Here is a 22,729-nt window from a genome sequence, read left to right as displayed (position 1 = left end):
TTTTGACTTGCTTTTCTCTAATGATTAGTGATGTTGAGCATCCTTTCATATGCTTGTTGGCAATCTGTATATCTTCTTTGGAGAAATGTCTATTTAGGTCTTCTGCCCATTTTTGGATTAGGTTGTTTGTTTTTTTGATATTGAGCTGCATGAGCTGTTTGTATATTTTGGAGGTTAATCCTTTGTCAGTCACTTCGTTTTCAAATATTTTCTCCCATTCTGAGTTTTGTCTTTTCATCTTGTTTATGGTTTCCTTTGCTGTGCAAAAGCTTTTAAGTTTCATTAGGTCCTATTTGGTTTTTTTTTTGTTTTTACTTCCATTACTCTAGGAGGTGGGTCAAAAAGGATCTTGCTGTGATATATGTCATACAGTGTTCTGCCTATGTTTTCTTCTAAGAGTTTTAAAGTGTCTGGTCTTAAATTTAGGTCTCTAATGCATTTTGAGTTTATTTTTGTGTGCAGTGTTTTGGATTGTTCTAATTTCATTCTTTTACATGTAGCTGTCCAGTTGTCCCAGCATCACTTATTGAAGACCTGTATCTTCTCCATTGTATATTCTTGCCTCCTTTATCAAAGATAAGGTGACCATATGTGTGTGGGTTTACCTCTGGGCTTTATATTCTGTTCTACTTATCTATAGTTCTTTTTTTGTGCCAATACCATACTGTCTTGATTACTGTAGCTTTGTAGTATAGTCTGAAGTCTGGGAGCCTGATTCCTCCAGCTCCATTTTTCTTTCTCAAGATTGCTTTGGCTCTTCGGGGTCTTTTGGGTTTGCATAAAAATTGTGAAATGTTTTGTTCTTGCTCTGTGAAAAATGCCATTGGTAGTTTGATAAGGATTTCATTGAATCTGTAGATTGCTTTGGGTAGTATAGTATTTTCATAATATTGAGTCTTCGAATCCAAGAACATGGTATATCTCTCCATCTTTTTGTGTCATCTTTAATTTCTTTCATCAGTGTCTTACAGTTTTCTGCATACAGGTCTTTTGTCTCCTTAGGTAGGTTTATTCCTAGGTATTTTATTCTTTTTGTTGCAATGGTGAAATGGATTGTTTCCTTAATTTCTCTTTCTGATCTTTTGTTGTTAGTGTATAGGAATGCAAGAGATTTCTGTGCATTAATTTTGTATCCTGCAACTTTACCAAATTCATTGATTAGCTCTAGTAGTTTTCTGGTGGCATCTTTAGGATTATCTATGTATAGTATCATGTCATCTGCAAACAGTGACAGTTTTACTTTTTCTTTTCTGATTTGGATTACTTTTATTTCTTTTTCTTTTCTCATTGCCGTGGCTAGGACTTCCAGAACTATGTTGAATAATGGTGGTGAGAATGGACAACTTTGTCTTTTTTCTGATCTTAGAGGAAATGCTTTCAGTTCTTCACCATTGAGAATGATGTTTGCTGTGGGTTTGCCATACATGGCCTTTATTATGTTCAAGTAGGTTCCTTCTATGCGCACTTTCTGGAGAGTTTTTATCATAAATCGGTGTTGAATTTTGTCAGAAGCTTTTCTGCATCTATTGAGATGATCATATGGTTTTTATTCTTCAGTTTGTTAATATGGTGTATCACATTGTTTGATTTGCATATATTGAAGAATCCTTGCATTCCTGCAATAAATCCCACTTGATCATGATGTATGATCCTTTTAATGTATTGTTGGATTCTGTTTGCTGTTATTTTGTTGAGGATTTTTTCATCTATATTCATCAGTGATATTACTCTGTAATTTTCTTTTCTTGTATTATCTTTCTCTGGTTTTGGTGTCAGGGTGATTGTGGCCTCGTAGAATGAATTTGGGAGGGGTCCTCCCTCCGTAATTTTTTGGAAGAGTTTGAGAAGGCTGGGTGTTAGCTCTTCTCTAAATTTTGAAAGAATTCACCTGTGAAACCATCTGGTCCTGGACTTTTGTTTGTTGGAAGATTTTTAATCACAGTTTCAATTTCATTACTTGTGATTGGTCTGTTCATATTTTCTACTTCTTCCTGGTTCAGTCTTGGAAGGTTATATCCTTCTAAGAATTTGTCCATTTCTTCCAGGTTGTCCATTTTATTGGCATAGAGTTGATTGCAGTAGTCTCTTATGATGCTTTGTATTTCTGTGGTGTTGGTCGTAACTTCTTTTCCTAATTTTATTGATTTGAGTCCTCTCCCTCTTTTTCTTGCTGAGTCTTGTTAAAGGTTTATCAATTTTGTTTATCTTCTCAAAGAACCAGCTTTTAGTTTTATTGATCTTTGCTATTTTCTTTGTTTCTATTTCATTTATTTCTGCTCTGATCTTTGTGATTTCTTTCCTTCTAATAACTTTGGGTTTTGCTTGTTCTTCTTTCTCTAGTTCCTTTAGCTGTAAAGTTTGATTGTTTATTTGAGATTTTTCTTGTTTCTTGTGGTAGGATTGTATTGCTATAAACTTCCCTCTTAGAACTGCTTTTGCTGTATCCCATAGGTTTGAATCATCTTGTTTTCATTGTCATTTGTCTCTAGGTATTTTTTGATTTCCTCTTTGATTTCTTCAGTGATCCATTGGTTATTTAGTAATGTATTGTTTAACCTCCATGTGTTTGTGTTTTTTACGTTTTTTAACCTGTAATTTATTTGTAATCTCATAGCGTTGTGGTCAGAAAAGATGCTTGATATGATTTCAATTTTCTTAAATTTACCAAGGCTTGATTTATGACCCAAGATGTGATCTATCCTGGAGAATGTTCCATGTGCATTTGAGAAGAAAGTGTATTTTGCAGTTTTCAGATGGTACGTCCTATAAATATCAATTAAATCTATCTGATCTATTGTGTCATTTAAAGCTGTGTTTCCTTATTAATTTTCTGTCTGGAAGATCTGTCCATTGGTGTAAGTGAGGTGTTAACGTCCCCCACTATTATTGTGTTACTGCTGATTTCCTCTTTTATAGTTGTTAGCAGTTGCCTTATGCAGTGTGGTGCTCCTATGTTGGGTGCATATATATTTATAATTGTTATATCTTCTTCTTGGATTGATCCCTTGATCATTATGTAGTGCCCTTCCTTGTGTTTTGTATCATTCTTTATTTTAAAGTCTATTTTATATGTTGTGAGTATTGTTACTCCAGCTTTGTTTTGATTTCCATTTACATGGAATATCTTTTTCCATCCTCTCACTTTCAGTCTGTATGTGTCCCTAGGTCTGAAGTGGGTCTCTTGTAGACAGCATATATATGTGTCTTGTTTTTGTATCCATTCAGCAAGCCTGTGTCTTTTGGTTGGAGCATTTAATCCATTCACTTTTAAGTAATTATCGATATGTATGTCCCTATTACCATTTTCTTAATTGTTTTGGGTTTGTTTTTGTAGGTCCTTTTCTTCTCCTGTGTTTCCCACTTAGAGAAGTTCCTTTAGCCTTTGTTGTAGAGCTGGGTTTGTGGTGCTGAATTCTCTTAGCTTTTGCTTGTCTGTAAAGCTTTTGATTTTTCTGTCGAATCGCAATGAGATCCTTGCTGGGTAGAGTAATGCAGGTTGTAGATTCTTCCCTTTCATCACTTTAAATATATCGTGCCACTTCCTTCTGGCTTGTAGAGTTTCTGCTGAGAAATCAGCTGTTAACCTTATGGGAGTTCCCTTGTATTTTGTTTGTCGTTTTTCACTTGTTGCCTTTAATAATTTTTCTTTGTCTTTAATTTTTGTCAATTTGATTACTATGTGTCTCGGTGTGTTTCTCCTTGGGTTTTTCCTGCCTGGGACCCTCTACACCTCCTGGACTTGGGTGACTATTTCCTTTCCCATGTTAGGGAAGTTGTCAACTACAACCTCTTCAAATATTTTCTTGGGTCCTTTCTCTCTCTCTTCTGCATCTGGGACCCCTATAATGTGAATGTTGGTTCGTTTAATGCTGTCCCAGAGGTCTCTTAGGCTGTCTTCATTTCTTTTCATTCTTTTTTCTTTATTCTGTTCTATGGTAGTGATTTCCACCATTCTGTCTTCCAGACCATTTATCCGTTTTTCTGCCTCAGTTATTCTGCTATTGATTCCTTCTAGTGTATTTTTCATTTCAGTTATTGTATTGTTCCTCTCTGTTTGTTTGTTCTTTAATTCTTGTAGGTCTTTGTTTTTTTTATTCTTCTAGGTCTTTGTTAAACATTTCTGGCATCTTCTGAATCTTTGCCTCCATTCTTTTTCCAAGGTTTTGGATCACCTTCACTATCATTATTCTCAATTCTTTTTCTGGAAGGTTGCCTATCTCCACTTTGTTTAGTTTTTTTTTCTGGAGTTTTATCTTGTTCCTTCATGTGGTACATAGTCCTCTGCCTTTTCATTTTGTCTGTCTTTCTGTAAATGTGGTTTTTGTTCCACAGGCTGCAGGATTGTAGTTCTTCTTGCTTCTGCTGTCTGATCTCTAGTGGATGAGGCTATCTAAGTGGCTTGTGCCAGCTTCCTGATGGTAGGGACTGGTGGTGGGTTCAGCTGGGCGTTGCTCTTGTGGGCAGAGCTCAATAAAACTTTAATCTGCTGGTCTGCTGATGGGTGGGGCTGAGTTCCCCCCATTGGTTGTTCGGTCTGAGATGACCCAGCACTGGAGCCTACAGGCCCTTTGGTGGGGTTAATGGTGGACTCTGGGAGGGCTCACACCAAGGAGTACTTCCCAGTACTTCTGCTGCCAGTGTCCTTGTCCCCACAGTGAGCCACAGCCACCCCCCGCCTCTGCAGGAGACCCTCCAACACAAGTAGGTAGGTCTGGTTCAGTCTCCTATGGGGTCAGTGCTCCTTCCCCCTGTGTCCTGATGTGCACACTACTTTGTGTGTGCCCTCCAAGAGTGGAGTCTCTGTTTCCCCCAGACCTGTCAAAGTCCTGCCATCAAATCACACTAGACTTCAAAGCCTGTTTCTCTGGGAATTCCTCCTCCCATGGTCGGGTAGCCTGACGTGGGGCTCAGAACCTTCACTCCTGTGGGTGGACTTCTATGGTATAATTGTTTTTCTGTTTGTGAGTCAACCACCCAGAAGTTATGGGATTTGATTTTATTGTGATTGCACCCTTCCTACCATCTTGTTGTGGCTTCTCCTTTGTCCTTGTATGTGGGGTATCTTTTTTGGTGAGTTCCAGGGTCTTCCTGTCAATGATTGTTCAGCAGTTAGTTGTGATTCTGGTGCTCTCGCAAAGGGGAGTGAATGCACATCCTTCTACTCTGCTATCTTGGACCAATCTAGAACATGTGAATTTTTTTTTTTTAACTTTTTTTTAATTTTAATTTTTTTTTATTTTTTAAAATTTATTTATTTATTTATTTATGGCTGTGTTGGGTCTTCGTTTCTGTGCTAGGGCTTTCTCTAGTTGTGGCAAGCAGGGGCCACTCTTCATCACGGTGCATGTGCCCCTCACTATCGCGGCCTCTCTTGTTGTGGAGCACAGGCTCCAGACGCGCAGGCTCAGTAGTTGTGGCTCACGGGCCCGGTTGCTCCGCGGCATGTGGGATCTTCCCGGACCAGGGCTCGAACCCGTGTCCCCTGCCTCGGCAGGCAGACTCTCAACCACTGTGCTACCAGGGATGCCCGAACATGTGAATTTTTAAGGACACAAACATTCAGTCTATACCACATGGGTTTAACATTTCCATGTACCTATAATTTTAGAAGAAAAATATTTCTAACATTATTTTGAAAAATGGGAATATTTAAAAAGCAGTATTCCATGAAACACAGTTTGGAAGATGGTGATTTAGCATAAAACTTTCAAACAATCAGAATTATAAACTCTCTTGTGAATCTTTTTTTTATTATTCTTGTCAGGTCTGCCCTTGATCTCCATTGCTGAATTTATAAATATATACAATGTTCTGTATCTATCTGCTTAAGTTTCCAAAACCTGATTTCACTATAACCTTGGGCTATCTTTGAGTGTTAAATTGGAGAACCAGTGTTATTTTCATAATTCTGTTAGAAAATGTTTTTTATTGGGAGACTATTGAAAATAATAGTTAAAATATAAAGTATAAAAAAGTTGGAAACCGATTTAAGGAAATGTTAATCTATTATTTAAAACTATATTTTCAGAAACCAATATATTTTGAAGCATGATTAGAGGTTTAGCATGATTAGAAGCATGATTAGAGGTGTAGCATATAATTTTAATATTACATTTTTGTGTATTTCAATGGGCAAAATACATTTAATTATAGAACACTGTTACTTAAAATAATTACTGAAGTTATATCTTTATATTAAGGAATGTTTTTGAAATAGACTTGTTCATCACCTGTTGTACTGAAAGTGCTTGCTACTTGTATGTTCTTTTATGTTATCCAAATTGTAAAGGAATAATTATATTAAATGCTAAATAATATCTTGTTAATAAAAAAATTACTTAGCAAGAGTATTTAATTTTGAGGATAAATACATTTTAACTGCATGTCAATTTGCTATCTATTGATAATTTTATTTCATCATTAAATTGTTTTAAGTGTTAACCTTTTTTGGCCAAAGAAGCCATCACTATAATTCCAGATTTAACCCTTGGGTGTATTTCTGTGTTAAAATTTCCAAGCAAGATACGTATATATGAGGTCAGGCTCCCTTTGACTGGGATGCTTTGGCCTCAAAACTCAAGCCTTTATTAAGTTGCCTTTTCCATACAATGGTTGTCTTGCTCTTTCTAGGTGATGATGCCAGGGAGGCAGTTAAACATGGTTTGGACGGGATCTTGGTGTCAAATCATGGGGGTCGACAGCTTGATGGGGTGCCAGCCACTGTGAGTTTTGGCAAATGCCTCAACTGGAATTCTCATTTCTATCCCACTTTTGGCTATCTCTATGACTGCCTTTCATTGTATATATATTTTTGTGTGAACACTCAAGGTAAAATATGTATGAGTATAGGTAAGAGCTCAGATTTTAAGTTTAGTGGCAAGTAACTACCTAAATTAGATCATTATTCAGTTTATTTAGTTGTAAACTTATAAAAGCCTGTGTTAAATACGCAGCCATTTGTGGGCAGGGATTATTCCTGTATTCATAAATATACCAATAGGTATATAATAAATTGGAGTATGAAAGAAAAGATTATGCCATGAGTTTCCTGGAGGTGGGGGTTGAAGAACTGCAGAGTGAGGGCAGGTGGGGAAAGGAAGTAGAAATCCTGTGGTCCAAGTGAGGAGATGTCTGCTGCAAACAAGCTACTCTGTTGGAGCTGTGAACTACCTTGGCTGCATATTGGAATCACCTGGGAAACTGTAACGACTCCTAATTCCCAAGCTGCATCCTAGATCCATCCATCAGAATCTTGCAGGACCAGGGGAGGCAGAGGCACTAGTATTTTTGACAGCTACCCAGGAGATCCAATGTGAATCTATGTTTTGTATACACTGTACACACTGTGCTAGGCAAATCAGAGTCCAGAATCCAGATATAAAAGTAAACTAAACTGGCTGGAATGATGTGGGATGGAGTTAAAACTGTAAAGGAGAGCAATTAGCTCCAAAAAGGCCAAGAGCCAAGGAGCCCAACCAGCGGTGGATTTTAAGATCCAGGATTGGTGGGCCCAGAAATGGATCAAAAGTCATGGAGGCAGACACATATCTAGGGGTGGATTTCATGGATCCATGATCTAGAATGGGGGCCAGGAGCTGTAGGTGGAGAGGACATGCTGTCCACTTGTGGGAACATGACCAAGATTCTTTTAGATGAGGCAATGGGATTGCAGTTGTCTTTCACCTCTGCTCTGTTCCCATGTGGACCCCTGTTTTTACGAGTGTGAGTCTAAAAGTGGAATGGGAAAGAGTGAGATGTGTTTGGGGAATACCAAGGAATCCATTTTGTTTGCATTACCTGGTGGGAGTCGGGAGTCCTGGGAAATACACGTGCTCGGAGAGGTCTGGGAGGAGGTCCTTTAATATTATGAGTCATCGAATATGCAATAGCAAAGCCCTGAGTTAGCAGCAACGAGTATCACAAATTGGACTGTAGCATTACAGGGGGCAAGAAGGTCAATGAGGTGGCCCACATAATTATGAGAACCAAGGAAAGAGAGAAGGGCTTGACCTGCTATGGAACAGAAGGACTCAATAACCCCTCCGAATTTCAGCTTTTTCACCTTTTAAAGTTTAAAAATCATTTAGATTACTTCTTTGGTGCCTTTAAACTTTAGTGTTCTATAATCTCAATTATCGTAGGCAAAGTAAGCTAGCATCATGTAACAAAATTTAAATAAATATGTATCTACAAAATAATGTGGATGGACTTCCTAGGCCATCATTTCTGATCTGGATCATCATAAGCATTTCCCCCTTTTGTCAGAACCATTTAGTCATAGTTAATAGGGGATGGCTTTAATTGGGATGAATATTTGAATTTATTCAAATAATTTAGTAAAGTAGTAGTGGATTACTGTTGCATTAAACTGGCAGGCTGATTTAGCTAAAGCCATGGATGCTGTGTAGGTTAGGGCAAATTGAATGATGACAGGGGACTATTGGGTATACGCATTTGCACTCAGACTTTTTCGTGAAGCACTAATGGGCTAATGATAGGAATGAATCAAGTCTTTGCATGCAGTCAATAATTAAAATTAAAATTAAAACAACTTCATAAAATTGAAAGTTGTCAGCTCTTTCCAATTCAGCATTACTTATAAAGAACCATCTTTTTAGGTGATATTAAACATTGCCTGCAGTGGAGAGTGAAGAGCTCCTTTGGGCAGGGAGAAGTTGGTCACAATTCAAGGCTTTTCCGCTGATTTATGACTCTCTTTTGTATGAAGATGTAGACTTAGTGTGCAGGCCAAATTCAGTTTGTTTTCTAAAAATAAAATTTAAATCTACTGAAATCAAATCTAACTAGATTTTAAGGGAAAAATATCTAAATGGTGTGATTTATTTCCTTCTGGCTGAGGGGATATGGAAACTTATCTAAAAGGGCTTTTTGAGTTGTGGTCTCAGAGACTATTTTAAGAAAAACAATTACCCTCCTCTTCGCATGATGTGTGCATGAGATGAGATGCTTGCTTGAGTTTTGCCTCCTACTTTAGAGAAAATTTAAGGTGCATGACAATGAGAGGAATGTGAAACAGGATTGAGGTTATAGTGAAGGTGTTTTTCTCTCAGTGTGGTGGTTTTGAGGCGTGTGGCAAAAGGCCTGGAGGATGCTGTGGTGTAGAACTTTTCAGTAGATGCACAGAAGGACTTGCTGTCCTATACATTCTGTGACATCATAAGTCAGAGTCAAAGAGGCAACATGATTTCACTGGCAGAGCATTGAAATGAACCCAGAGTTTTGGGTTCAAGTCCTTGGCTTGCCTCCTCTGAGGAGTGAGAGCTGAGTGAGCAAGTTGCTCAAACTTTTCAACCTGAGCTTCTTCATAATGTTGTGTTGGTTGCAAAAATAAAACATCTGGATTATATGATTTCTACATTTCTATAAATCACAGAGTTTCTTTGTATGGAGAAATACTTATCACTAAGAGTCCTAGAACAGGAGTTTGACTTAGATCCATCTTAATGCAATGCTACCAAGAACCACTGCCAGACCCCTGCTACAGCAAAGAGTTTAAAAATAAGTTCATGTTAAGATCCTTACCCTGAAGGTAATAATGTAGCCAAGACTTGTCTTGGAGTAATTAGAGAATGATATGGCAGAATCAAATCGATTTCCAAAATCCACAGTACTGGAACATCTCAAACTGGGGTCTAAAGACAGATTCTCTGGAGTCTGAACCCTATGAGAATTTTTTTTTTTCATTTTTTCATCTTTGTTTTGATGCTAACTGGACCCAAACTACCTTAAACTTAAATATATGACATTCTTTTCTAGTGAAAATTCTCAACTGTAAAACCTTTTCAGAAAATAAACTTTGGGTTGTTAAATCAGTGTTTCTAAAATTGAGTCCTTGGGCATATTCTATGAGATCTTTCATTTTTCCTTCTGAAAGGGATTCATGAAATTCTACCTTTGAGAAACACTTGATATATCAGTTAGCTTTTGCTGTGTAACAAACCACTCTGAAATTTACTGGCTAAAATCCAACAGCCATTTATTCATGTCACAACTTTGTGTGTTGGCAATTTGAGCTGATATCCACTGGGAGGTTTTTCTGGTCCTGGCTGGGCTCACTCATATGCGTATGTGGTCAATTGCTGGGTCTACTTGGGCAGACTAGTGTAGGATGACATCAGCAGGGATGACTCTGCATCGTCTCACATCTAGCACATTAGGTGGCCTGGTTTCCTAGAGAGCAAGTGGAAATATGCAAAACCTCTTGAGCTCTAGGCTTAGAACAGGCACACTGTCACTTCTCTCTTGTTCTATTGGTGAAAGCAGGTCACAAGCCTAGTTCAGATTCAAGGGGTGAGGAAATAGATTCTTCTGGCCCCATTTCTCCCTCTTGATGGGAGGAGCAGAAATGTCACATTGCAAGGAAATGGAGATAGGGAAGGAAATAGTTGTAGCCATTTTTACAGTTGCAAACAATCGCCAGACCTATATGGACCAGTGATTTTCTAAACGTGCTTAGTAGAACTCACACCCCCACTCCCAGCCAGGGCTGCCTGGTGAAGCATGATGGGTAGAGAGTCAGAGGAGGACTTGTGGGCAGTGGCCTGGAATCTGTCTCCTTCACTGTTAACTAAAGCACCTCTGGCTTTATCTGCTTTTGTTTGTGCTCAACTGCTTTGGTTTGGAAATCAAGAGTATAGGACTGGATGCTATAAGAAGGTAGAAAGATGGAAGCCCTCTGTGAGTGGAAGTTTTGTGGGACAGGGAGGACCTGGAAGTGTGTACCTTGAGCAGGAACAGGAAAGAGGGGGGTTCTTTGGGAGTCAGATCCCTGTGGGATTCATTTTGGATTCCTTAAACTGCCTGGCATAGTGTCTGGAATCTGCCAGGTAATCAATAAAGTGTTCGATAAATCAATGAATGGGATATATGTATATGTATAGCTGATTCACTTCATTATAAAGCAGAAAATAATACACCACTGTAAAGCAATTATACTCCAATAAAGATGTTAAAAAAAAATCAATGAATGGATGGATGAGTGAGTAGTAGTACATTGGAATCTTACCATATTTTCCTGTAGATCAACTGTGCTGGAGATAAGCCTGAAATTAGTTGTCTAAAGAACCTTTAAGGAAAGAAAAGCTGAAATGAATCGTCTCTTAGATGTGTAGCAAGCTGAAAAAAAAGGAAACAGAACAGTCTTAAAATAGTGGATTTGTCTACTACATTTACTTATTTAATCTGCTCTGATCAGAATTATTCTGCATAATATATACACAGTAAAACTACAGCTCCAGAAAGAAGAAAGGGAGGATAGAAATGCTCAGCTATGGATAGAACATCCTTGTCCAAGGACACAGGAAACACCAATCTGGACTTCATTTTATAACCCAGGATTCACATTTTAAGTATCCTTATTAGTTTATTTTTTAGGCCAGTTTGGGCATTGGAAATATCCTAAACAGACTTGATTTGCGTGACTGTGAAAATGTGTATTGAACCCAAGCTAGCTAATATTTTTCTTTGGTTTTGGTTTCAAATGGGGAAATATGCTTAATTATAGCTTGCATCATCACTTGGAAATTGTAGCATTTATATGTTGATGTAACTTGCCTGACTGTAAAAAGAGGACTATGTATAGGTAAAGGGATGTATGTAAATGGATCTCCAAAGCATGTTTGGCCAGGCAGAAAAGCCAAAAGGAAAAGGGGAAAATCACACTACCTGCCAAATGTTTTAGGGGCCCTGCTCCAACTGTTGCCTTCACTTCCTCCAAATCTGTAGTCAGGTTTGGTCTTCAACCTTTTACACAAAACTCTCTTTAAGTTGAGCCTCTAAAATTTTAGGGGAGAAGTGGGAAAGCTTTTGAGTGATTTCAGCACAATTATTTCTAGAAAAACTGCACTTGAATGTATGGACTTAATTTTAAATACTTGGGGATGAAAGTGGATAATTTCTACAGATGTTGATCTACAGGTCACCTTGAGGATTGTTTCCACCCTCAAGTGCAAAGATTCACATCAAAGTAGCCAATTGTATCAGTTACTAGCTATTAAAAATATTGGCTATTAGCCAACTTTATGAGCTAGAAGACAAAAGATTCCAAACTCAGTGATTTAAATCAACAGAGTCTTTATTCCCATGAATCTTTGTGTCAACTGGGGGCCTGCTGATCTAGATTTGGTACTGGTTAGATGGCTGTGCTCCAAGTTTCAGGTCCAGCTGGGCTTGGATGTGACAGCTCTGCTTGCTGAATATTTTCTCTGGGTCTCAGCTAAAGGGGAAGCACTGCCTGGGGGATTCTCCTCTCATGCAAGGTGCAGGAGAAAATTGAAATGCATGAGGTCTCTTAAGGCCTATGCCCAGAAATGGCGTTCTGCCACCTCTGCTCAAGTGTCATTGGCCAAAGTAGGTTGCAAGGCCAAGGCCACTGTCGAGGAGTGGCAAGTGCACTCTGTTTCTTTTAGTAGGAAAAACTGCCAAGTGGCCTTGGAAAAAGTGGGTTCAGAGTGGTGTGAAGAATTAAGAACAATAGTGCAATCTACCAGATTGACCTCAATGAGGATCTTATATTCTCTAGTGCTGATATAAGCCTATCATCAATTGCCAATCAAGATGAGGATCTTCAAGGTTCATGTGGTCATTTTCCTTAAAAGCATGAAAAATGTTTTCAGGGAGAGTTCTCTAATGTATAGCTGGATGTTTGCTATATTATTATATATATTTGCTATATTATTGTACATATTCCCATATTTTGGATGGGAAAATCAGAGACTAAGATTTTCTGTGACTGGTGGTGTCTGCATTTTTATATACCATTGCTTCTACCACAATCTGAGTATGAATTTTAACAACTGATTTTTCAATGAGTAAATACTGTTCAGAATAATTTATATGAGCAAGATAATTCATTTATATTTATGTGTTTAATGAAAAAACAGCTCTGTATCTTTATGATCATTATGTGCTTTTAAATTGTGTTTATATATTTTTTGGATCATGATATTTGAATTTGAATACCAGGAATAGAATAAAACCCTTGGACTTGGATAGAAAAATAAATCACTCAGTTCCAAATTTAGTTGGTTTTTTGTTACTAGCATTTGCACCTCTTTTATTTTAGGAGGGAATAGTTTTACTGTTGATTCTAAACCTAGCCTCTTTCACTCTAAGCCCTAGTCAGATGGTTGGTTGCCTGAGGAAGTTGAATTGGAGAACAATTCAGCATGCATAGTATCACTTTACTGACCTCTTCTCTCCACAGATTGATGTTCTGCCAGAAATTGTGGAGGCTGTGGAAGGGAAGGTGGAAGTCTTCCTGGATGGGGGTGTACGGAAGGGGACAGACGTTCTGAAAGCTCTGGCCCTGGGAGCCAAGGCTGTGTTTGTGGGGAGACCAATCATTTGGGGCTTGGCTTCGCAGGTAATGGGAGGACAAAGCAATAAATGTATAAAACAGGATGACTCAACTGTGAAATAAATCTGTGAAACCATTCAGACTGACTTACTCAAAAGATCTGTGTCTTCTATTTGCTTAGGGAGAGAAAGGCGTTCAGGATGTCCTTGAGATACTGAAGGAAGAATTCTGGTTGGCCATGGCTCTGAGTGGTAAGACTTGGTGCTCTCATTTACAACTTCTTTTCTTCTGGGTGTCTTTCGGCCAGGCTCCTTGGTGGAGAGAAGTGAATTTGAAGGGGAAGAGGATGGAATCATTTGGAGTGTAATTCAATTTAACGTTGGCTGCATACTCACAGCTCTAGTGCAGAGTGCCCTCTGGACGGAGGAACTCCACAGTGTGTGCTGTCTGGAGTGGTCACTTAGCCTTTGACAGTCTTCTCAGGGATATTTTGGTGAGTCTTATTAGTACCTTAAGGGTGAACACTACATCGAACCCTTCCTCCTCTCTTAACACATGAATGAGAAATCTAACTGGCTAGTCAACAGCTCCATCTGGATGTCTAAGGGGCACCTCAAAGTCTACCAGTCCAAAACTAAACTGCCAACTTTCCCCATTAAACCTGCTCTAACTGCCAACTCTCCAGTCTCAGTTCATGTTAATACTATTGTCTCAGTTGCTCAGATAAAAAATCTTAAGTCACTCTTGACTCCTTTTCTCTCTCATACCCTCACATTCACAGAGGTGCTTTCTGTAAGAGACCTACTCACCACCTCCTCTGACACCAGCCTGTCTGGAGCCTTCATGATCTTTCTTCATCTTGGATATTGTGATGGTCTTCCTGTGTATCCTTCCCATTGTTGTCTCTCTTTCCTAGGGAATTTTGGGTCAGCCTGTCTATCGTTGCTTCCATCCCTGTCCCAGTCTATTCTGATCACAGCATCAGGACTATTCTTTTAAACATGAACTCAGGTCATATCACTCTTCTGATCAGAACCCTCCAATGGCTCTCAATTTATTCAGAGTAAATGCTGAAGTCTTTACGATGGTCTACGAGGTCTTATGTGGTTGACCTCTGTCACCTCTCTGACTTCAGCTCCTCCCACTCTCACTCTTGCTTATTCCACCCAGGCCACATTTGCCTCCTTGATTATCCTTGACCATGTCAGACATATTTCAGCCTTAGGGTTTTGGCCTTGGCCACACCTCCTACCTGGATGCTCTTTCCCCAGATATCTACATGGCTAACTCTCCCATGTCCTTCAAGACACACTTACATCCTACTTTCTCACAGAGTCCCATCCAGACCACCATATTTAAAATGGCAATCTGTCCTTCACCCACTCAACTTCCAGTTTTTTTCCCTGTTACTATTTCATTATTTTTCCATAACACCTAACACCTTCTATAGATAATCTATCACATAATTTATTTTTTAATTACACGCATTACGTATTTTCTGTTTCCTCTCTGGAAGTAAGAACGCTGAGGCAGAGATCTTTGTTATCTTTACTGCAGTATCCCCAGTGTCTAGAGCAGTGCATAGCACGTAAATAATAAGTATTTGCTGAAGGAACGAACAAGTAAACAATCACTATTATTCCTGGTGACTGGATTTGACTCAGAATGGACCTCTAGATACAAAGAATCACCTTGAGTCAATTATCTCCTCCCCCACTTTTGAAAATAATGAGGGTTTCCTTTTCTGTGATTCGTATCCCTCAGATTGTCCCCACAGATAGAATTCTGGAGATCAGTGGTCTACACACTCCTGAGCTGAGGCTGTGTGGACACAGCATCAGTGAGAAGAACGCCATTCTCTGAATCCTCACTCTGCATTTTAATTTGCTACAGACATATCCTAAAAGAGAGCTTTCAGTCACTGACTCTCTATTAAATGTGGCAGAAAAGAATATACTCTTTGTGTTAATAAAAATATGTGCCAGTCATTTTGTGTTAAGGACTGTTTAGGTAATAAAAATGGTCTCATGCCACATAAGATTTGGCAAGCCTACCTTGAATCATAAACCTTACATTTGTCAAGTTTTACATTCCTTGGGAAAACGATTACCTGCCTGATTATTATTGCATTCATTTCATATTAAATGTATGCATTATTTTTTCAGGGTGCCAGAATGTGAAAGTCATCGACAAGACATTGGTGAGGAAAAATCTTTTGGCCGTTTCCAAGATCTGACAGTGCACAATATTTTCCCATCTGTATTATTTTTTTTTTGGTGTGTATTACTTGACAAAGAGACACTGTGCAGAGGGTGACCACAGTCTGTAATTCCCCACTTCGATACAAAGGGTGTCGTTCTTCTCCAACAAAACAGAAATCCCTTGCTATTTTAAGTTCATTGCTTTTGACTTTTCAATGAGTGTCCTAGGAACCTTTTAGAAAGAAATGGACTTGCATCCTGGAAATATATTAACTGTTAAAAAGAAAACATTGAAAATGGATTTAGACAACGTCATCCCCTGGCAGCCTCACGTGCTACAAAACAAAAGATATCCTTGGGTGAAATTGGAGGTAGCTAGTGCAGAGGTAAAAAGATAATGATCTCCCTGTTTATTAACCTGCATTGTGTGTGGATATCCCTAAAACCGTGTTCTTAAAATCTAAGCGCAGGTTCAGAAGGCTGGATGTGCCTGGAGAAACAGGAGATTTGAATTCACAACACTAAGGAGATAGCATTTGAGAGAATTTGGATAAGTTGGTGGTAATTTGTGATTTTTCTAGATACTTTTTAACACCTTGGGCTATTCTACTTCTTTGAATGTAGATTTCCATTCACATCTTTAGTATCAGAATATATCTGAGTATTTTATGATATAGATTGCTTCTTATTCAGAGAGAAATAAAGCATTTTTTGAAAAGAAGATATCTGGTCAATTTGTAACTGTGGAATTCAACCATTTTAATCTCTGAACCCGAACTACCTCTCTGTTCCCTGTGAATACCCATTCATTCTCTTATACCTCCTAGTTCCTCTTCTTTACTCGTTTGCTTCTTTCCACTCACAGTCATGTGCCGGGCCAGCTACATGCTTTATGAGGGCCATGCCAAGTGAAGATGTGGGCCCCCTGTTCAAAAAAGCAGGAAAAAGGCCTTTTCCTTTCTTTCAAGGTTTTTCTCTTAACCTTTCAAGGTCTCTTTTCTTTGCTATTTAATGTCATGTTTCCTTGGGCACGGGGATCCTCACGGGTGCTTGAACACCACCCTGTGATCTGTCCCAACTCCTCTGTGCCCAGGACCCTGCTGGGGGTGGATGGCGGCACTGCCACTGGGCCAGTGGTTCAGCCAGCAGCCAAGGACTCATTCAGGAAATGTGGGGAGGTGGTGATAGGGTGGTAGGATGGGGAGTGGGTGGGATAATGTGTGATTCTAGACTCCCAGGCCCCAGCACGTGTTCCATGGTCCCGTCATCCTTTACTTATAAAACACAAACTCAAAGATAAGATTATTAAGAATTTCAAGCCAACAACAGAACATTAAACTTACGCTTGAGACCTCCTTTGGAGCCTGGAGTCCTGTGTGACTGTATTGGCGGACTGTCCAGGAAGCCCTTGTCACGTGATTTTACATTTATTCTCCAACCAGGTATTTGACAGATTATAGGTAAACTTGGTAACCAAAGTGAGTCTGAAATTGTCTTTTCACCATCTCTCTGGTTGTTCATTTAGTGTGAAGTACTGAATGAAACAATTGAGAGAATCACTACCTTGAAATATGACCATGATATTATGTCTTGTTGTTTTATTATACTGTTTGATTATACTCAGATCTCTCTCTTTGTCTCTCTCTCTGTGTCTGTCGCTTTCTCCTTTCTTCCCTCCTTCTCTCTTTTCCTTTAAATGCTAAGATATTTGTAAATACTATGATGGACACAAACATATATCTTTCTTTTTGAAATTATATCTAGGTCTGATAAAGAAGAACCATTTAGCAACTTCCCTGGTGGTCCAGTGGTTAAGATTCCATGCTTTCACTGCAGGGGCCACGGGTTCGATCCCTGGTTGGGGAACTAAGATTCCACATGCTGCATGGCACAGTCAAAAAAATAAAAAATAAAAAAATAAAATAAAATAAAAATTTAAAAAATAAATAAAAAATAAAAGTTAAAAAAAGAATCATTTGATCTGATAAAAAGAAATTAAAATTTTCTCCAAATACTAAGAAAGAATATGACTGTCATATCACATAATTGTTTTGTGCTTTTCCAGTTAATATTGATCAGTTAATATGTCTATAATAAGCACTTCTTTGATCCCACCAACTGATTCAGAAGTGCCTTTGCTGTTTGCAAAGAATGTCCACTTTGGCTACATTATAGTTTGTGGCTGCTAAAAACTTGATAGCTTTCTCAGCAAATGGAGATCTTCTCATGGCATTTTAAGTGAGTCTTATGAGAATGGTGATGAATGGTCTTAATTTGTGAATTTCTAGACTATTTTATGACCCCCAGATCCACACTACCTCCTTGAACGTAGATATCCATTTTTTCTTCAGAGTCATAATACAACTGAATGCTTCATGATGTGTGTTGTTTCCATAATCAGGAAGATATAAAGCTGTTTTTACATTGCTTTGAGAGTGTCTCCAGTCCAGTTGTAACAACGTTAAAGCCAAATCTGTCTGATGTCTGAGACAAAAACGGGGGCATGTTTATTGCACATCCATTGCTGGGGATTTTCTCGCTTGAACTTGAAAGAAGTTCTTTGAGGAAGACAACTGATTTTTCTGTTCCTGAGTTCCTTAAAATATGTTGAGGGAGGGGATAATAGATAACAGATAGTTTAATATAGGCCAAGTCTGCTTTTCTTGTGTGTTTAATGTATATGGTGCCCTAAAGAAGTGCTTCTCAAGCTGGAGAGTGTATTATAATCAGCTGGAGGGCTTGTTAAAACAGATTGCTGGGGCCACACTCATAGATTCTGATTCAGCAGGTCTGGGGTGTGGCCTGGGAATCTGCATTTTGAACATGCTCCCAGGTGAGGCTGATACCGCTCTTGTAGGCACACACTTTGAGGACCACCGGTCTCGACTAGAGCAAGAAACATCAATTCCGATTTGCCAAGCAGATCATGTAATGAGCCAGCTGTTGCATATGGATGACACCCCACCTAAAAAGGCCACCTTTTCATCAGCCAATCGATTCTTCTTGTTGAAATTTATTTCTTATAGAGGCACAAAGTACTTACAGTGTTGTGTGTTAAGTGCTCAAATTTGTCAGAGGTGTAAACATTTTACGCATACACTCATGTGACCATCAGCACCCAGATCAAGATTTGGAACTTTTCCATCATCCCCAAATGACCCCCTCTACAAGAAGTAAACTTATCTTAACTTCCATCGCCATTGGTTAGTTCTGGCTGTTCTTGAACTTCATATATGGGATCATACAGTATGTACTATTGTTTTTGTTTTGTATGTGAAGTCCATTCATGTTGTTGAGTATATCAGTAATTAGTTCTGTTTATCCAATACATGAACATGCCATGATTTATTGATTCATTCTCCTATTGTTACATGTTTGGGTTGTTTGCAATTTTTTCTGCTGGAAGCTGATTCCCACTGATTTTAGCGAAAATGCAAGTTCAGTGTTATTTTCTGATTTTTCAAGAAAAGCCAGACATCAACATTGTTATGTGAAGATTTTAAGGCTGGCAAATATTTAACAATCTAAACATGGAGCGGGTCATGTTAAACATGGGCCTGGCCCATGTCTGGTGCATGAGGCATGGGTTCTCAATTCTTGTAACATCTTGGCCTCACAGATCTTTCCCTCATGGCTAAAATCACTCTTATGCCCCTACACAGAATCATGCCTGAGATAGGTAGCAGTAATGGGTGCCTGCTAACAGAATTAATCAGAATCTCTTTTGTTTAAGCTTGCTTATATTCTGCTATGTGGAAGAACGTGAGTGTGAAATAAACTTCCTTGTCTTCACCATGCTTGGGGAGCCCAGAATCCCAGGCCTGTAAGAATAAATCAAGTAGTATGGATGCTTTTTAGCCTGCAGTTTGCAAACTGCATCTGTGTCATTGCTGTGTTATTCATTCGTTTATCTTGCCAAAACATTAACATTTGTGAAACAGCTTTAGAGGGCTGTGGTGGATTAGTATAGCATGAAAGGAAGTGGTGGCTTGTTCTCAAATAAGGAGAAAAGATCTTTCATTGTAAAATCCATAATTTATTTATTGTCTGATGAACTGTATTGCATGTCCATTGCATAGCAACAAAATAAAGTTTGTCTGTTTAGGAAAGACTGAAGATTTCTTATAACATAAAGATAGAGGATGCTTTCTGAACTCATATTTGCTTCAATGTGTGCTCTGTCACATGCCAGTTATAGAAGAACATCAGGATGAGAGTTTATTTTAGGTAATACAAATGTTAACACAAATGACAGAAAGGTATTATTATATGTTTGTGTGATGGGAAATCTTATCTATTTAAAAAGATGTAATTTCCTGTCCTTATCCAAATCTAACTTGAGCAATCAGTATCTTCTTTCCTCACTAATAGTTGTTTGGGGGAAATAAGAAAGCTTATTTTTATCCAATTATCTGTTTGTTTTTCTACTGATATTTTCCTGAATATCATTTTAGATAATGAGCATAGGTTCAACTGAAAAATTTCCAGGATCTTCTGAAAACCAAAAATTGTGTTATCCTGAATAATGTCAATACAAGGGCTGGAATTCGAGCGAGCAATAAATTTGATTTTGTTTGTTCATTGGATTCAGCCTCATTGGGGAAAAGACTCTGGCTCAGTTTCCTACCTGTGTCCTCTGGTTAGATCATCTATCTTTAAAGCTGATTTGTTTTCCATTATAGTCAAACTCCTGAGTCTAACAGTATGGGGATCTTCTTATTGATGGAGTAGTTTATAGCAATATACTTTTCATTATATATTAAAGCTTTATTAACAACTTCACTAAATGAAGTTGAAAGCCAACCCACCCCAAAGCACTGGGTTAGGATCCTGAAGATCTGAGTAACTAGCCATGTGAAACATTATTTAACCTTAGCACCCGCAGATTCTCAGCTGTGAAATGAGAACATAGCATGGTGAAATATGTGAGAATGTATCGTGAATTATAAGTTGAGATTCAAAGTCTTATTCATAATAATTATTATCAGGAGAGATAGGTTCAAATACGTATTTTGTTTTTATATTACTTATATCAAAAATTTGACTTTTTGTGAAAATGTTAAGTATTTCAAGCAATTCAACAGAGTAAAAAAAAAAAAATCACATATTTTACCACATAGAGATAATTATCATTTATATTAGATGAATACCATTTCAGACATTGCTATATATATATAATAAATAGCAGCTGGATACATAGATAGAAATGGCTTTGTTGAAATAGAACTACACAATAAATGTTACATTTAAGTAAAATATTCAATTTAGTGTTACTTGAATTTAGTAGAAGGGAAAGAGAAATTGAAGGAATTCTTAAAATTAAGGTAAATGATCGTACAAAAAGAAATATAGCATATAAGTTCTTGTTCATTACATTTTGAAAGTTATTTAAAACTTAAGAGGTTGGAGTAATTTGTTATTTCTGGCATATACATATTTCAATTTCAGACAGTATCAATTAACTCATCACTTATAAAAAATGAAGAAATTAACCTCTTACACCTAGTCTCTTTTCTTTTTTCTCCCTTTCTCTCCCAATTTTCTTAACATAACATTTGTCTACTACCAAAGTATAAAGCATCCTCCTCTGTAACAATAATTTCCAAAATTGTTTAATATTAGTTTTCATTGAAATAGGTTTAGTACTTACAATAGTCTTCAGAGCTTCTCTATTCCCTGGTTCTTAACTTTGGTTTCATTGGTAAATTATATTTTCAAAATTAACTGTATTCCTTGAGTTTCTGCATGTTTGAAAATTGGCCTGATGCTTTTATATTTGAATGGTAGCTGAGATGAGTATAATACTTTGGGGTCACACTTGCATTTGGCAGACATTTTGCATTGCCATCTGGCATCTGGCAAAATCCAGACTGGCGTGCTTTCCTCCCCTTGCTGGTACCACCCACCAAAAAAACAAAAACAAATACAAAAACCTGATGCCTGAAAAATGATTTCTTTCTCTCTGAATTTCAACACCTTCAGCTGAGGTAATGCTAAATGTCCCATGACTCACAATTTAAAAACAGGACTATGCTTAGCACATTGCTTTAATTTTAATTTAAATATGAAAAAAGTCCTAAATTAACTAGCATATGTCTTGTATGAATTATTATATATTATTAACATTGTCCTCTATTTTCTATGTTAGCCTTACTAACAATGTTATAACAATAGTAACATCAGTGGTTATTATAAATTTTGGGACATTTGTTCTGTTAAAACAAACATTTAACGATTCTTATTATCTAAACCAGCACTATCCCAGGAATGTTTTGTGATGATGAAAATGTTGTATTTCTGTGCCATCTGATATTGTAGCCACTACTTACATATGGCTCTTGGGCACTTGAAATATGCCCAGTATTGAATGCTTCACTTCATTTAATTCTAATTATTCTAAATTTAAGTAGTTGCATGTGGCCACTTGGTATAGTCCTGGGTAACACAGATGTAGACATGCAGAACAATCTTAGGCCAAGAAGAAACTTTATTTAATAGACTCAAGACCAACCTTGCTACATGGTTACCCTGGGCAAGTGACATAAAGTCTTTTCAATGTAGTCCAATTTAAAGAATAAAATGTTATAGCAGCTCTTATCTGTATTGTAGGCACTTTAATTACAGTAGTAAATGTAGTAATGTTTACAATTATTTGGAGGAAAAATACTATATTGATCTAAAGCAGCTTTGGTTTTTGTTTGTGTTTCTTGTTAATCTTTTCATTTATGGTTTACTAGGAAGATCCCAGAAATTTTGTCTGAAGTCTTGAGTTCATGGCTCAGACTAGCCATGGACTGAACACAACATCGTGAGAAAATAATCTTGAACATAAATTTTCATCCTTTAGGTGGAATAGTCATATCACTATTCAGTAGTATGTACTAATGAATAGTGATGCTCTTTTAAACTAAGAAATGATGCATGCATAAGCTATTATATAAATACTTGTAATAAAAATATTTGGCATGTAGTGTAATGAATGACATCTTGGAAATCTGAAAAGAATAAGCAAAGTTTGTTAGACAAAGTGAAATAATGTCCTTTTGAGTAGATAAAATCCTGTACCCTAAATAGCCAACTGGCACCAATAAGGAGCCTTTATCTAAGGAACTTTGGCATGTCTTTGATCCAGGAGCACAGATTTCTTTACCAAATGAACACGTAGCATTGCCCAAGTCAAGAACACACTTTTGGTTGAGATTTTCCTTTA

General features: G+C 37.7%; 1 protein-coding gene across 1 annotated transcript in view; it reads left to right on the top strand.

Annotated features, from left to right (window-relative positions):
* The window catches only part of HAO1 (hydroxyacid oxidase 1), a 64,046-nt gene extending 47,931 nt beyond the window's left edge, over positions 1–16,115 (top strand). The window contains exons 5-8 of the mRNA XM_061209112.1: positions 6,631–6,722; positions 13,226–13,384; positions 13,500–13,569; positions 15,484–16,115. Of these exons, the coding sequence (XP_061065095.1) occupies positions 6,631–6,722; positions 13,226–13,384; positions 13,500–13,569; positions 15,484–15,554 (392 nt within the window). The 3' untranslated portion in view covers positions 15,555–16,115. The remainder of the gene's footprint in view (positions 1–6,630; positions 6,723–13,225; positions 13,385–13,499; positions 13,570–15,483) is intronic.
* Positions 16,116–22,729: the final 6,614 nt, after the last annotated feature.

This window comes from Eubalaena glacialis, chromosome 13 (assembly GCF_028564815.1).
Source record: "Eubalaena glacialis isolate mEubGla1 chromosome 13, mEubGla1.1.hap2.+ XY, whole genome shotgun sequence".
Classification (NCBI taxonomy): domain Eukaryota; kingdom Metazoa; phylum Chordata; class Mammalia; order Artiodactyla; family Balaenidae; genus Eubalaena; species Eubalaena glacialis.
The sequence above is the reverse complement of the archived record's forward strand: the minus strand, read 5'-3'. Positions and strand labels throughout refer to the sequence as shown.